This window comes from Hippoglossus hippoglossus, chromosome 6, assembly GCF_009819705.1.
Source record: "Hippoglossus hippoglossus isolate fHipHip1 chromosome 6, fHipHip1.pri, whole genome shotgun sequence".
NCBI lineage: Eukaryota > Metazoa > Chordata > Actinopteri > Pleuronectiformes > Pleuronectidae > Hippoglossus > Hippoglossus hippoglossus.
In genome coordinates, this window is record NC_047156.1 from 1878770 (window position 1) to 1893487 (window position 14718).

Below are 14718 nucleotides of genomic sequence, written 5' to 3' on the forward strand. Positions count from 1 at the left end.
TAGAATTAAAACCAGTTGTACACAGGTAAAGAGCCTAAATAAATTACTGTACATCAAGTTCTGCACAGAAAAATGAATACAAATAAAAGGTAAATAGTGAATCAATACAAAAGTGAACAGGTAACTTAACAAGTGAGTAGCCTACTTACTTCTCTCTTACATTGGCCAGTGGCATGGTAGGCCACATAGTTCTATATTACAGTGTTAAGTGTCTCATACAGGTTCACACTGACATCTTTATGACATAATAATCCTTCCATTTTGGTTAGGGTTAGGGGTATGGACATACAAGCTCCCAATCTCCCTCTTCCTATAGCTAGCTACTCGACTGATAAGTTAACTTGCTAAACACTGGCTATGCACTAGCCTAGACAGCATGCTAGCGTCATTAGCATGTTAGCATCGATCGCTAGCTTGATATTATAACCATCACCATGTATATACAATAGGCTATGTAGCCAGACCCAGACATAAATTATACATCAAGCTAGTTGACATCTGTCACACTCAGATAAAATATTTACCTTGACAGACAATCCGTTGAACTTGAAGATCTGAAGACTGAACTCGTGAACTGTTTTTTGATTCGTGGAGAAAGTATTTTGAGTATTTTAAATACAAAATTACTCCACTCTAAAGTATTTTGTTACAAATTACGTTAGATTTTTTATCGGCCCTATCAAATACAAATTACAAAATACTCAAAAGTAATTGAAATACGTATTTCAAATGCAAGTAATAGAAATACTGCCCATCTCTGGTCACATCCAGTAAACATGACGCTGAGAGGAATCTGCTTTACGAACATTAGAACACACACACACACACACACACACACACACACACACCCACACACACACACACACACACACACCCACACACACATACACACACATTATTCCAAACGGCCCCTCTGTTAAAATGTAACCACAGAATGTAACACGAGATGAATGACTCGAAGGTGACGTGGAGACTGAGAGAAGCAACATTAGTGCTGTCATTCATGTTGTAAGAAATATAAAAGAATAAAACACTTTATCATTTCAATGTTCAATTCTTGAGGAAATATTTTTTAAGATTCTTTCTGGCACATCATTTCAGCAACTTTTTAATGTTTGATTATTAACATTAAAAGATATTACAAGTCTTCTAGTATCAGTCTACTACTGTTTCCAGGGGATATGGAAATCTGAAGTCTAGTTCACATTTCATTTATTTAATTTACAAACAGTAGTTATTTGCTGATGCTGCTACTTATGTTGTTTTACCCTTTATTTCTGTATATTTTTTACACCTGTATATAAATATATCTTGGAGGGAGAAGCCTCTTATGAATTTCATTTTACCTGAGTATGACAATAAAGACCTTAAATCCTTGATCCAGAAACTCAGAATATAATTTTTTCACCAGTTTAAAACTCACAACATTAAAACATGATATTCATTAACATCGATGATCAGAAAACATCTCGGTCAGTGGTTTTAAAGTTGTAACTGATTGTTGTATTTCGAAATGACGACAGAATCCTGTTGCACCAGTTGATCGTAAGTTATTCCCATTTTATTTCATCAACACAGGAAGTTAGAATCAAAATAGATTGTTTTTTTATTTAAGTTTCATTTACTGTTGTGAGAAGCTGATGAACCTGTTGCATCGTGATCGGTAAGAGATAAGAATTTCTACCTCTGCCGATAAAAACATGTTTTCGTTTGAATTAGTTAATTGATCATATAAAAACTGCCTGAGATCGTGATTGACAGCTGAAACTAACCTCGATACTGCTGCTCCATTAATTATCAAATCAACCAGGACTGAAATCTTTGAGATTTACGATCCGTTTCCCAGCAGTTTTATCAAATTATCTTTATACCTCCTGTGATCTTCTGTGGGAGGAGTTGATCACCTGTCGTGGGATAAGATAAGATTAACTTTTATAAGTCTTTATTAGGTTCCTGATGTTTTTAATCAACACTTTTTTTTAATTACTCTCGTGAGGACCTGATGAACCCACGAATCATAAAAGATAAGAATTTGTACCTGCGCTAAGAAAAACATGTTTTCGTCTAAGTCTGTTGATTTGTTTGTTTGTTTGTGAACAAGATTACACAAACAGTCGTGGACGATTTACCATGAAACCTGGTGAGAGGATGTGAAATGAGTCGAGGAAGAACTCATTATGTTTTGGTGCGGATCAAGATCACGGGGCGGTTTCAATACTTTCACTGAATTCCCAGAGAATAATAAAGCACTGTGTGTGAAATTTGCAGGGATAGAGATCTACAGCGTTAATTTTAATTATCAGCCATAATATTTTAACCATCCAAGGTAGACTTGCCTCAAGACATGAGATTAGGAAACAATCTCCTCAAAATCATGTCGGCTACGATCGGATCGTTCAGTGTTACATTACGATTACCACAGAGGATCCATGATTTCTCTTTCTCACATGATGTGTTCGTTTAGAGAAATTCAAATTCAAATTCAAGAGGAAGCAGCTGGAAATCTTCAGAAAGGATCATTCCCAGTGGTTTCTGGGATGTGTAGTTCCTTCGCTCTCAAAATAATTATGTTCACAGTCCTGTACCGTCGCCTTTTTTTCTGCTTTACAATCATTTCTTTGCTCTGAATCAAATATTTTATGGTCGATATTCATCCTGTAGCTGGTCGACCTGGTCGATCCTTTTAAAGGATTTTCTAAAATGTCAATGGAGAAAATTAATGGTAAATTTACTCCCGGAACCAGAGACGTTCTAAAAGTGGACTCTAACTGTTCGAGGCTGATTTCTATCTTTTCCTTTATAACTCACAGTTTTCACTAAAAGGTTCAACTGTTCCTTTAAAAGCAGCCATTCTGAAATATATGTATACATATATTTAAATGTCATATATCCTGGTTCCAAAATGCAGAAAAACCAAGTAGGTGATATCTTTGATGGAATAGAGATAAATGAATCCTCTAGAAATATTAATAATTCTACTAAATGTCTCTCTTAACATGAGAAAACCTCCCTGTTTACTTGTGTCCGGGGCTTTTACTCAGTCACGAGTCATTATCATTGTGTCAGGTCTACATTTGCAATCTCACTGTTAATGTGTCACCTGTTGACTGGGAGGGAAGATGCTGCCCATGGTGTCGTATAAAGGTTCACCTTCCACCTCTGCGTGGCCTCAGTGTGAGGATTCCCGTACAGGCGGACGACATGGGGAAAGGTTTCTACATCAGTAAAGCGGTTGGGGTGGTGGGGGTCATCCTGGGTGCAGGGGCCCTGGCAACAATCATAGCTCTGTCTGTCGTCTACTCGCAGGAAAAGGCAAAAAATAACGACAATCAGGTTTCACCGACGGACGGACCAACGACATCCAAACCAACGACATCCAAACCCACTGTGACGACGCCTGCCCTGTCCAACGAACCCTGGGACAAGTACCGGCTCCCCAAGAGCCTGGTGCCGGACCACTACAACGTCGTCCTGTGGCCCCGACTGACTGCAGACCCCACCACTCGACTCTACATCTTCACTGGTGAGAATCAGTTGGTTTCAGTTGCATTGGTGTTTGAGTTAAATTAAATCCTCCTCTGTCTTCAAGAAATAAAAGCTGCAGGAGTGGCGGCTTTTATTTCAAATAAAACAGTGATGGAGATAAAGTCTGACGAGAGGTTAATGAATTACAGGATTCTGGATCAGGATGAGTCTCCTGACATCTGACCCTCACTCACCGATCACCTGAAGGCCCCTTTGACAGATTTGCTTTTAATTGGACTGAGACAGACTTTTTGAAACCTTCTTTGATAAAAAGGTTTTACAAATGGTTCACATCGACTCTTTACACTTATTCTGCTTCTTTATTTATGATTTCATCTATTTTATTATTCAAAATTTCTCTGCTCATGTTCATTTATTCTCTTTTTATTTACCTGTCTGGTGTTATTTCTTCATGCTAAAGCAATTTATAGTTGTATGCATATATCTAGATATCTAGTATAGTAAATTGTATAAATACAGTTTATAATAATTAATAATTGTCGTCGTTGTTGTTATTCGTAGTAGAAATATTATGAATCACTACAAAGTAAAGATACTTTCAGTCTTTACATCAATCTACAGGTTTGATCTTTTTGCTGCACAGGATCTTTCTTACTTCATCAGGACCGTACGGTTTTTTTTACGGAACCCTGAGTCCTGATAGGTGATATATTATTTGATCTTGATAGGACAAGATAGTTGCTCCGATATAAAGCTTCATTATATGATGTCCCAAGGTGGAGATAACATTTTATTAGCTGAGTTCTCGTCATCGCTGTGGCAACAGAACAAAGAAAAACAACTTACTGACAGAGAGGACTGACGAGTTGTGAGTGGACACTAAAAGCACTCAAACATGTATTAAATAATTTAAATAATTGAGGCATGAAATCAGATTTTCAAATGCCACCAAATTATTTGCTTAGAAAATTCTAATTACCACCGAGGAGATAATGTTTTCTTTGCTATTTGTCTGTTTGTCTGTTTGTGCCGATTATACAGAAACTACTGAACTACTTTTCTTGTAGAATTATGGGTGAAGTCAATTATGACATTATGAGTTTGTGTAATGTGGTGCAGCTTGATTTAATCTAAGGGACTGGGTTGTGACTGAGTTTCTAAATACGTTATTTCATGTTGTTGCAGGTGAGTCCACTGTGGAGTTTAGATGCGCCGAGGACACAGACCTGATTCTCATCCACTCCAATAAGCTGAACTACACCAAACTTGAGAATGGCCAGCTGGCGAGGCTCAGCGCGGTCAACAGCGGCGTCAAGGTCCCGCCGATCAAGTCTTCGTGGCTGCAGCCTGTGACTCAGTACCTGGTCCTGCAGCTGGACGGTAAACTTATGAAGGACCAACGGTACCACCTGTACACCAACTTCACTGGAGAGCTGGCTGATGACCTGGGAGGCTTCTACCGGAGCGAGTACATAGAGAATGGACAGCGCAAGTATGTGAACTTAATGTGTCCGATAACATCGAGTGTGAATCCAGAGGGTTTCAAAACTCTCAGTTTGGTCCTAAAAAGAACGGTTTTGATAACATTTCTATTTCAAAAGGTGTATTTTGTAAAAAAAAGCCCAACATAGACAGTTTGAACTCACAGTTTCCAGTCTTTGTGCTGATCCAGGCTAAAGAATTGATTGATTAAAGTAAATTGATTTATTTAACCGTCTTGCTTTTGGCAAAACTCCATACAAGCTGTTTTTCAAACACAAACCTAATTTGTCTTTTTCCTGTCAGGGTTGTTGCGACCACTCAGATGCAGCCGACAGACGCCAGAAAGGCTTTCCCCTGTTTTGACGAGCCGGCTATGAAGGCTACTTTCAACATCACTCTGATCCACGACCCTGGAACTGTTGCCTTGTCCAACGGGGCAGAAAAAGGTGAGTTGCACGACAATAACACGTTTATATTCACCGTCTAGGACATAATGAATGAATGAGGAAGATACATAAAAATAACTTTTCTCTTGTACAGAATCAAGGGGCGTCACCATTCAGGGCAAGAGTCTGATGCAGACAGATTTTGAGCAGACTGAGAAAATGTCCACCTACCTGCTGGCCTTCATCGTCAGCGAGTTCGGCTTCATCAACAACTCCGTTGATGATGTTTCGGTAACTGACACGTACCTCTGTCATGAATTCAGTTTGTATTTACAGGAAGCAGCAACAGCCAGCATTTTTCAGAACTGACAGTTTCTATTACTGACAAACTTATTTTGTAATCATGACTTTTTTATTAACTACGACTTTCGTTACAAGTTAAACGATACAAACAACACAGTTTCTCACTTTAATAGCATGCGTTAAACAGCTGGTATCAAATTAAAACCATAAAGGTTCACTGGTTTCTATAAATAAATATTCAGGCCAACAGAAATTGATGTTGCTTATGTGTTTGATTGTCTGCTCAGATCCGTATCTTCGCCCGGAAGCCGGCTATCGATGCAGGGCAAGGACAGTACGCCCTCAACAAAACTGGACCCATCCTTAAGTTCTTTGAGAAATATTACAATTCCAGTTACCCTCTGCCCAAATCTGGTGAGTCAGCCACATGATGATCTGGATTTGAATGAGTCTGGTTTCACCCTGAGAGTAGATCCCTAATCAGTCAGCTGCAACTGCCAACCCGAGGAGGTTACTCTCTGTTTCACATATGAAGCCTTTGAGAGGCCAAACAATGTCAAATAATGAATTATACTTGATTATTCTATTCTCTGGGCAATGAACCACGAATGATCTGTTTCCTGACACAGATCAGATCGCTCTGCCAGACTTTAACGCTGGAGCCATGGAGAACTGGGGTCTGATCACGTACAGAGAGACGGCGCTGCTCTACGATAAAACATTCTCCTCCAACTCCAACAAGGAGAGGATTGCTACCATCATCTCTCATGAACTGGCTCACATGGTTCGTTTTAATGTTTAATGTCATTTCTGGGTTCACCTCCACCAAGGCTAATGTCAAGGCTTTTCTTTTGTCTGTGTATCTGTCGTTCGTATTCGTTGTGTGTGAGAGTGATGTTCGTGTGCATTCATATGAATTCATTCTGTGGGAAACGCTGCAGAGAAAGTAACAAACTGTATTTCCTGACACATACCACATCCTTCCTCCTTCCAAGTGTTGTGTTTATCTGTCCAGTACTTTTTGCATAATTCTGTTGACTATCAGACAGACAGACACAACGGAATCATGTGCTCCTAGGCTGAGGTAAAAATAGTATAGGACCCAGGAGGAAACCCTGGGGAACACCACTGGAGAGAACGGCAAATTATTGTGGTGATCCGTCCAGTAGACAGACAAAGTGATAATTCTGCATAACCTTGAAACAAAGGTCAAGAGGACTTGGATGCCTTTTGCTTCACGTCTCAATTGAAAAATATTCAAGTAGCTTCACGGATGTTGCATCTGAAATTAGTCGAGTCCAAACCATGTCTGCATTCCTGCTGTTTATATTTCATTTATGCTAATTTTCTTGGCATTGACACATTTTTCTCTGTGCTGTCTTTATAGTGGTTTGGTAATCTGGTGACCCTGAGGTGGTGGAATGACTTGTGGCTGAATGAAGGCTTTGCATCTTATGTTGAGTACCTGGGAGCAAACGAGGCCGAACCAGACTGGAACATAGTGAGTATTTCCCAGTCTATGGTGTCTCCTTCTCGCCCAATGGACTAATCTGAACTCATGTAGAACACTGGAGCTGGTGTCCGGTGGCGTTTTCAGCGTTCTGTCTAATTTGTCCCACAACAGAAAGACCTCATCGTGCTCAACGATGTCCACAGGGTGTTTGCCGTCGATGCTCTGGCCTCTTCTCACCCGCTGTCGTCCAGAGAAGAAGACATCCAGAGACCAGAGCAGATCAGCGAGCTGTTTGATGCCATCTCTTACAGCAAGGTGGCGTCACACTCCTTCACTTAAACCAAGTTCTCACTTCATGAGTTTCAATGATTTACATTGGGGGGTCTTCGTTTGTGTCCCACTCTCATATCATGTATCTTCCTAACATCAATCAAACCAGGTTATGTTTTATATTTCTGTCCCATAGAACTATTGGATTGTCTGAATGACTTGATTGATTTGTCACAATGTTGCTGAAACACAGTTCCCTCACCTGAACATGTCAAATGACTTTGTCGTTCCTCAGGGAGCTTCTGTTCTGAGAATGCTGTCGGATTTCCTCACTGAAGACATCTTCGTAATGGGACTCAGGGTAAGGACCTCATTGAGGAACACGATGAAATAATTCCCACATCGGCAAATCTTTGCAAATGTATTCTCTGTTTGTTTCTCAAACATGAGAATGTGATCATTCATTAGGGCTGAGTTTTGTCTCAGTTATTTCATATATCGGTGCTAAATCGATACTTTTAAAATGGTTCCGGTGCCAGAACAGATAAAAAAGCACAAAACAATGGTTGACAATAAGAACGGCTACGACAAAATGAAAGTTGAAATTAACGAATGAATTAAAGAATTAAGCCTAAGTCTCACCCTGCAAAGCTAAGTAACCTCTGTTTGTTTTCTCTTGCAGACCTACCTGAAGGAATTTGAATTTGGGAATGCAGTTTACACCGACCTGTGGAAACATTTGCAAATGGCAAGTTCTTTTCTCCAGATTCTTCACATTAGAACATTTAGAATAGTCTGTTACTTATAGTTTTGTTTCCACAGGCCGTTAACGCCACTGGCACTAACCTGACTGAAAGTGTCCAGGACATCATGAACACCTGGGTGCTGCAGATGGGTTTCCCTGTGGTCACCATAAACACCACCAGTGGGGACGTCTCCCAGAAGCACTTTCTCCTGGATCCAGACTCTGAAGTCACAGCTCCGTCTCCCTTCAAGTATGAACACACACTTTCTTTCCTGGCTCCCTCTCATAAGAACAACAAAGTCATGACGTACTAACTGATACAAAATAGGAATTCTCCATTTTTGTCTTCACAAAAGGCAAAATGCATAAACAACACAATCTAGACTAATTGATGTATTTGTTTCACCTTCAGTTACGAATGGATTGTTCCAATCAAGTGGACTAAGAATGAAACAGTCCAGACCCCTTATTGGCTGAAGCAAAAATCAGGTATGATGTACAGACCTCAGCAACAATGTTGGGATTTTAACAAGTCACATTCATTTACACGCAGAATTCTTTCTGTCTTTTTGTGGTTTGCCCTTCAGCAATCGAAGTCAAATTAATAAGTATACATCATATATCAGTACATATCATGTACCACGTGAGAGTGCCTTGAGTAGCGAGTCCACTTTTCAACTCCTGTCGCAAATATAATGTTTGAACCATAAAGATATTACTGTGGCAACGATATTAACAAAGCCAACCAATTAATTCCCTTTCTCATTTCAAAAGGAACAGCTATTTTTTTCTACGCACTTCATTCAAAAACGTTAGCGAATACAACAACTCAATTGACTATAAACCAATCAGAGTCAAGTATAGATCTAGACTCCGCCCACGTAGGTGATGACGACAGGACGTGCGTATGTCGGACAAAATTCTTTAGTCCCTAAATTACAACGTGAAACCAAAACTAACAATGTGTTGTACCATAATGCATTAAACGTGATACCATAAAATGGTGTGCCTTTCGGCATTCAATAAATTTGGTTATCAAAATAAAATATTAAATATTAAAATGTAATATTAATATTAAATAATAACTTTAATTGATTAAAGTTACCTCGGGGGACCACCCTTCAAAGGAAGGGAAAAGATAGCCAATTTATTGATTAAGTCTCATAAAAGTACTAACTACAAATTTGGAACTCTGATTAACAATTAAATTAATAACTATAACCAAAATTACCATATAGATAGTTAGCTAAGTTCAAGGATATGGAGTTCTTGACAGTGTAGAGGTTGGCAAAATTCACTTATGCAACATTAATAAAAAAACATTTGTGAAAGAAAAACATTTATTATGAATATAATAAAGTATAAAAACACAGATTACTAACGGTGTACTTACTAAACAAAGATAGGTATGTGAGTATGCATGTGTGTGTCTATGTGCTTCCAAAATGGCGGCTGGACACTTTGAAGATAACACCCTTCCCCCCCCTATTGGAATCTTTACGACATGTAGCGGGGGTCCGAGCTAAGTAGGTGAAGAGTTATGCATGTGTGCCAAATTAGAGAAAGTTACTAGATGCATGCAAGGAAGGACTGAAGAGCATAACTAACATTAACTTTCTCAACAACTTGTAACCACAATATCACAACACCACAACATCACACAGAATCGAACAAACAGTCTTGCTTAGCCTAGTATAATTATTAAGCCCAGTTGTGTTACCCGTCCGTGGAAAGGGGAAAAAGAGTTGCTGTGCAGTTCGCAGTTCTGTGAAGTCGTCTTGCTGGCTTGTGGCTCCTGCCTTAGTGATTCTGTTGAGCTGTGTTGCAGTTTGAAGTTCTCCAGCAGGACATCGAGTCGCTGCTTGAAGGGTTGGTAGAGCTTGGAGTGCGAGGAGGTTTCCTTGGTGAGATGAGCTGGAAGCTGCACCTTTGTGTTCCTCTCAAAGAGTTGGATGGGAAGAGAAGATGTGAGCTGGAGAAGCCAGGCTTCTTCCCTCGGCGATGCAGGAAAAGAGGCTCGACAGCCTTCTCTCCATGGAGGGAGTGTAGAAAGAGATAGAAGAAAGTGGGGACAGGCCTTATACTGGCCCGGTGACCTCACAGGTCATGGGGTCCAGAGTGACCAATGGGAGTTGAAACCTGTGTCCCTGGGGGGGGAGGTTTCACACCTCTGTGTGACGTTGATGCCCCCTGGGAGACTGAGTTCCTTGCTCTGGTTTTCTCCGGAACAAAGGAACATGCGGCTTCAGGCTTTGACTGAACATGGAGGCCGACCTTTGGTTTCCCAAAAACCATGTCCCAACAAATGGAACAAACACATGAAGCTTAGTTCAGACTCCGAGGAGAGAAAACGTTCTAACTCCGACCTCCTTGTCGTCTGTAGCAACACAGGAAGCGATGAAGACGACAGCAGGCGACTGGGTGCTGGCCAACCTCGATGTGGTGGGTTACTACAGAGTCAACTATGACGACAGCAACTGGGACAAGCTGCTAAACGCTCTGAGCACCAATCATAGCGTAAGACACTTCTGACGGATGCCTTCATACAAACATGTTTCCTAATGTTTCCTTTCAAGAGAACTAACAGAGACATGTTGTTTTTCCAGCTCATTCAAGTGATCAACAGAGCTCAGCTGGTGGATGATGCTTTTAACTTGGCCAGGTGAGTCCAGCTGATGTTATATTGAACAGAGGATGAAAGCAAAGGCAGGAAATTGTTACTTTTAACTTGTTGCCTTCAATAAAGCCAAAATACTTTATCAAAGTTGATCCAGTTAGCAAAATCCTTTAATAATATCAATAACAACAACAATGCCAGAAATATTAGTCTGGTAGTACTTCTGCACAGCTCCCATTACACAGAGTCATGTATTTTTCGATTGTTTCTTTAAAATTATGACGTTACAAATATATTTTGTAGTACGGAGCATCGGATAACGAGACAAAAGTCGTATTATTATGAAACAAAAGTCGTAACATTACGAGAATAAAGTTGTAACATTAAGAAAATAAAGTTGTAACGTTACGAGAATAAAGTTGATATAATACAAAATAAAGTCTCAATATGTCAATAAAGTCCTAATTTGAACAGAATAAAGATAAAAAAATGTCAGTAAAAAACCATCAAGCATACAAATCAAGACAATGTCGTAAATTTCTGCAGCGTATTAAAGAGTGGAATGTAGAACTTCCTTTATAACATGTTGTAAACTCCACAGAGCAAAGATCATCCCGACAGTCCGCGCCCTCAGTACGACCAAGTACCTGAACAAGGAGAGAGACTACATGCCCTGGCAATCGGCTCTGGGAAACCTGAACTTCTTCTACCTCATGTTCGACCGCAGCGAGGTTTACGGCCCCATGCAGGTGTGCAACATTAAAAAAGACATGAAGACATAAAGAAGCAAAGCTAATTGAGTTGCTTTCATGATCTGAACCTTAATGGAAATATCAGATTTCCTTAACTGCAGCATGTTCTCCTTGTTTTTAGGATTATCTGAGGAAACAGGTCGTCCCTCTGTTTGATCACTACAAGACGCTGACTGGAAACTGGACTAAAGTACCGACTGGACACATGGACCAGTGAGTAAAGATCCCTCAGTCGTCCAGAGCACTTCACAAACACCCCTGTTTTATTCTCTTATTCCGTCTTTCTTTGCTCCCCCACATCCTCTTCACGTCTTCTAACGCTCGTCCTTCTCATGTCTCCTTCAGGTACAATCAGGTGAACGCCATCAGCCAGGCGTGTAAGACGGGCCATGAGGAATGTCAAACCCTGGTGAAGGGATGGTTCAAACAGTGGATGGACACAAAGATGAACCCGTGAGTGTAAACACCTTCCCAATGGAATACTTACTATATTACTCTTAAACTGCATTATCTGTGCTGTACTGAGATTTAGACACTTCATCTCTTCCTCAGGATCCACCCCAACCTACGCTCCACGGTGTACTGCAACGCCATCTCAGCAGGTGGCGCTAAAGAGTGGGACTTTGCTTGGTCGGAGTTTCAGAACGCCACGATCGCTAGTGAAGCAGAAAAACTGCGCTCGGCTCTGTCCTGCACAAAACAACCGTGGCTGCTCCAAAGGTCTGCTCAACTTACCAATATTTATACAGTATAAATACACATTTATACACACATATATATATATATATATATATAAACTTCTCCTGCTGCTGTGTGTTAATGCTCTCAGGTACCTGGAGTACACTCTGGATCCAGACATGATCCGAAAGCAGGATGCCACCTCCACTATCGTCTACATCGCCAACAACGTGGTTGGTCAGTCTCTGGCGTGGGACTTTGTCAGGGACCGGTGGTCGTACATTTTCAATCAGTGAGTATGACTCAACATTTTCTAACGTCGCTGCCTCACATTGAAACGTGAGAAACGTTTTATCGTCTACAGAGATTCAGCTGTGCTCAGCATCTAGTCCAGAATACGACACTTTCAATGGGAGTAGAAGGTTATAAACGCAGGTTTATGGAGTGTTAGGAAACACGAAGTGAAGCACGGCTACACATAAAAAGATTTACTGTGGTTTTAAAGTGCAGCTTATCATCAGTGAGAGCTTTTATTGACTCAGACGAACTTTGGTCACGACTCAAACGATGATGAGCAGAGTTTAAGTGCTTTTAACTATTAAAATTGTTCACAAATATAAGCAGTGCGTATTTCTCCGTCTTTTGTATGTCTGACTTGTAATTCTCTTCTGGTCTCAGGCTGCTGCACCTACAGCAACATGATTGATTCCTATATTTCCATCTCCAGTAGAATGTAGATGCTTTTATTAAAACATCTTTTAATGAGATTAGTCTGTACACATGTGCATTAAGCTATCATGTCATTCAGCTTCTTTTACTTTGAGTTCGTAGATTAAGAGAACAAACCGTTTAAAGGCCAAACGTAGTAGAAGTGGTTTTAATTTGCAGCTGATGGTTTTATTTTCCCTCACAGGTACGGTGGTGGATCGTTCTCCTTCTCCAACCTCATCAATGGCGTCACAAAACGCTTCGCCACTGAGTTTGAGCTGAAACAGGTTCGATATTCCACTATGAGTTTTTATGGAACGACACATATACGCAGCGTTTGTCTCTTTAGCTTTTCTGCTTTAACTTGAGCTGCAGTTGCTACAACACCTGAGCATTGAAGTGCTTCTCCTTGATATAGCGAAACACGCTATTGTTTAATGAAGGAGGCAGAATCCGCAGGTAACGCTTCTAATTTAAGATCAGAACATAAGCTTTGCCGATTCTGATCTGACACTAATTTCCTTTGTAACCTGTAACACTGGTGTTTTCATGAGTTTATTACCCAGGAGGAGGTTTTCCACACGTTGTCATCCCAGTCATCTGTGTTGTTATCACGTCAAACTGCTGAGTCACTTCCCCAGACGCTCATTTCTCTGTTTTGTTCATCGTCACAGCTGCGGCAGTTCAAGGCCGATAACGCAGAGGTGGGTTTCGGCTCCGGCACCCTGGCGGTGGATCAGTCCATCGAGAGAACCATCGGCAACATAAAATGGATCGCGGAGAACAAGCAGAACGTCCTGAAGTGGTTCGTGGCTAAAACGAAGCCCTGATGAAGCCGCGTGTTCACCCTTTATTTACATGTGATTAGAAACAATCCTTTTTTTAATACGACGAATCTCGCTCGGAGGAGGAGGAGATTTTGCACAACTCAACTGGAAAAAGTAGAATTAGTGTATTTCAAAACCTAGACAATAAAAGTATAATCAGAAATGATGTTTTGATATTTAAAGCTGGAGAGAAGATGTTTTTGTTGTTGTTTGTATTATACTTTTTTAAATCACAGTTTTAAATACACGAAATCTCTGAAATGAACAAAATTACAGTTTGTATTGTTCTTGTAATGTCGTGTAAAGAAAAACATGTTCATCCTCTTTTGTTCATATCAGCTCTGTATTTAATAATACTATTATCTTCTTCTGTTTTTCTGTAAATTAAAGAGTAGATGTTTATTTTCTTGTCACAATACAAAATAATTTCTGATAAAGTTGAAGACATTTTCTCGTATTTATTGTTCTGATTTAAACATTTTTTTTAATTTTTATTTTCCTCAAGGATTACAGGTGCACATGAAAAAATAAATAAAAACCACCTGTCAATACGATATTGATCAATCAGGAAATTGATAGACAGGTATACAAGAAGAAAAGTAAAATAAGCAAAGCACGGCCAAGGCCCAACGGTCCCTTAACTCAAATACAACTAAATCACACACACTCATAAATATAAGAAAGTGAGAAAAAGATCCTGGATCAGCACCAAGATGTAATTTGGTTCCCTGTCCCCTCCCCTCCACAGAATGACAGAGAAAGTGGTTGAGTGGTTTTTCCCGTAATCCTGCTGAAAACAAACGATCAAACAAGCGAATGGAAAACATAACCGCTCTGGCAGAGGTCGTAATAAACTTTAACCTTTCCCCCTTTTGGCTTAATAAATTCATTTAGCAATTTGATTAAAAGACATCAGTAAAAGATACAGTAAAATATTGATAATAATAATAATATTAATAATAATAAAAGCCATTCATTTCAAGGTGCTTCACCAGGAGAACAAACGCAGAC

At 40.0% G+C, this 14718-nt stretch overlaps 1 protein-coding gene across 1 annotated transcript; it reads left to right on the plus strand.

Annotated features, from left to right (window-relative positions):
- Positions 1-3201: 3201 nt before the first annotated feature.
- LOC117763510 (aminopeptidase N-like) lies at positions 3202-14109 on the plus strand. The gene is made up of 21 exons (XM_034588685.1): positions 3202-3523; positions 4672-4978; positions 5272-5414; positions 5509-5645; positions 5945-6071; positions 6287-6441; positions 7045-7158; positions 7282-7425; positions 7676-7741; positions 8063-8128; positions 8203-8375; positions 8538-8614; positions 10509-10642; positions 10732-10787; positions 11344-11491; positions 11616-11707; positions 11840-11947; positions 12047-12214; positions 12324-12464; positions 13086-13167; positions 13555-14109. The coding sequence occupies exons 1-21, from the start codon at positions 3202-3204 to the stop codon at positions 13708-13710; spliced, it is 2916 nt and encodes a 971-aa protein (XP_034444576.1). The 3' UTR covers positions 13711-14109.
- Positions 14110-14718: the final 609 nt, after the last annotated feature.

Coding starts and splice junctions, on each gene's coding strand:
- LOC117763510 (XM_034588685.1), top strand. CDS start 3,202: ATGGGGAAAGGTTTCTACATCAGTAAAGCGGTTGGGGTGGTGGGGGTC. Junction 4,979..5,271: donor ATAGAGAATGGACAGCGCAA/GTATGTGAACTT, acceptor TTTTCCTGTCAG/GGTTGTTGCGACCACTCAGA. Junction 8,376..8,537: donor ACAGCTCCGTCTCCCTTCAA/GTATGAACACAC, acceptor TTTCACCTTCAG/TTACGAATGGATTGTTCCAA.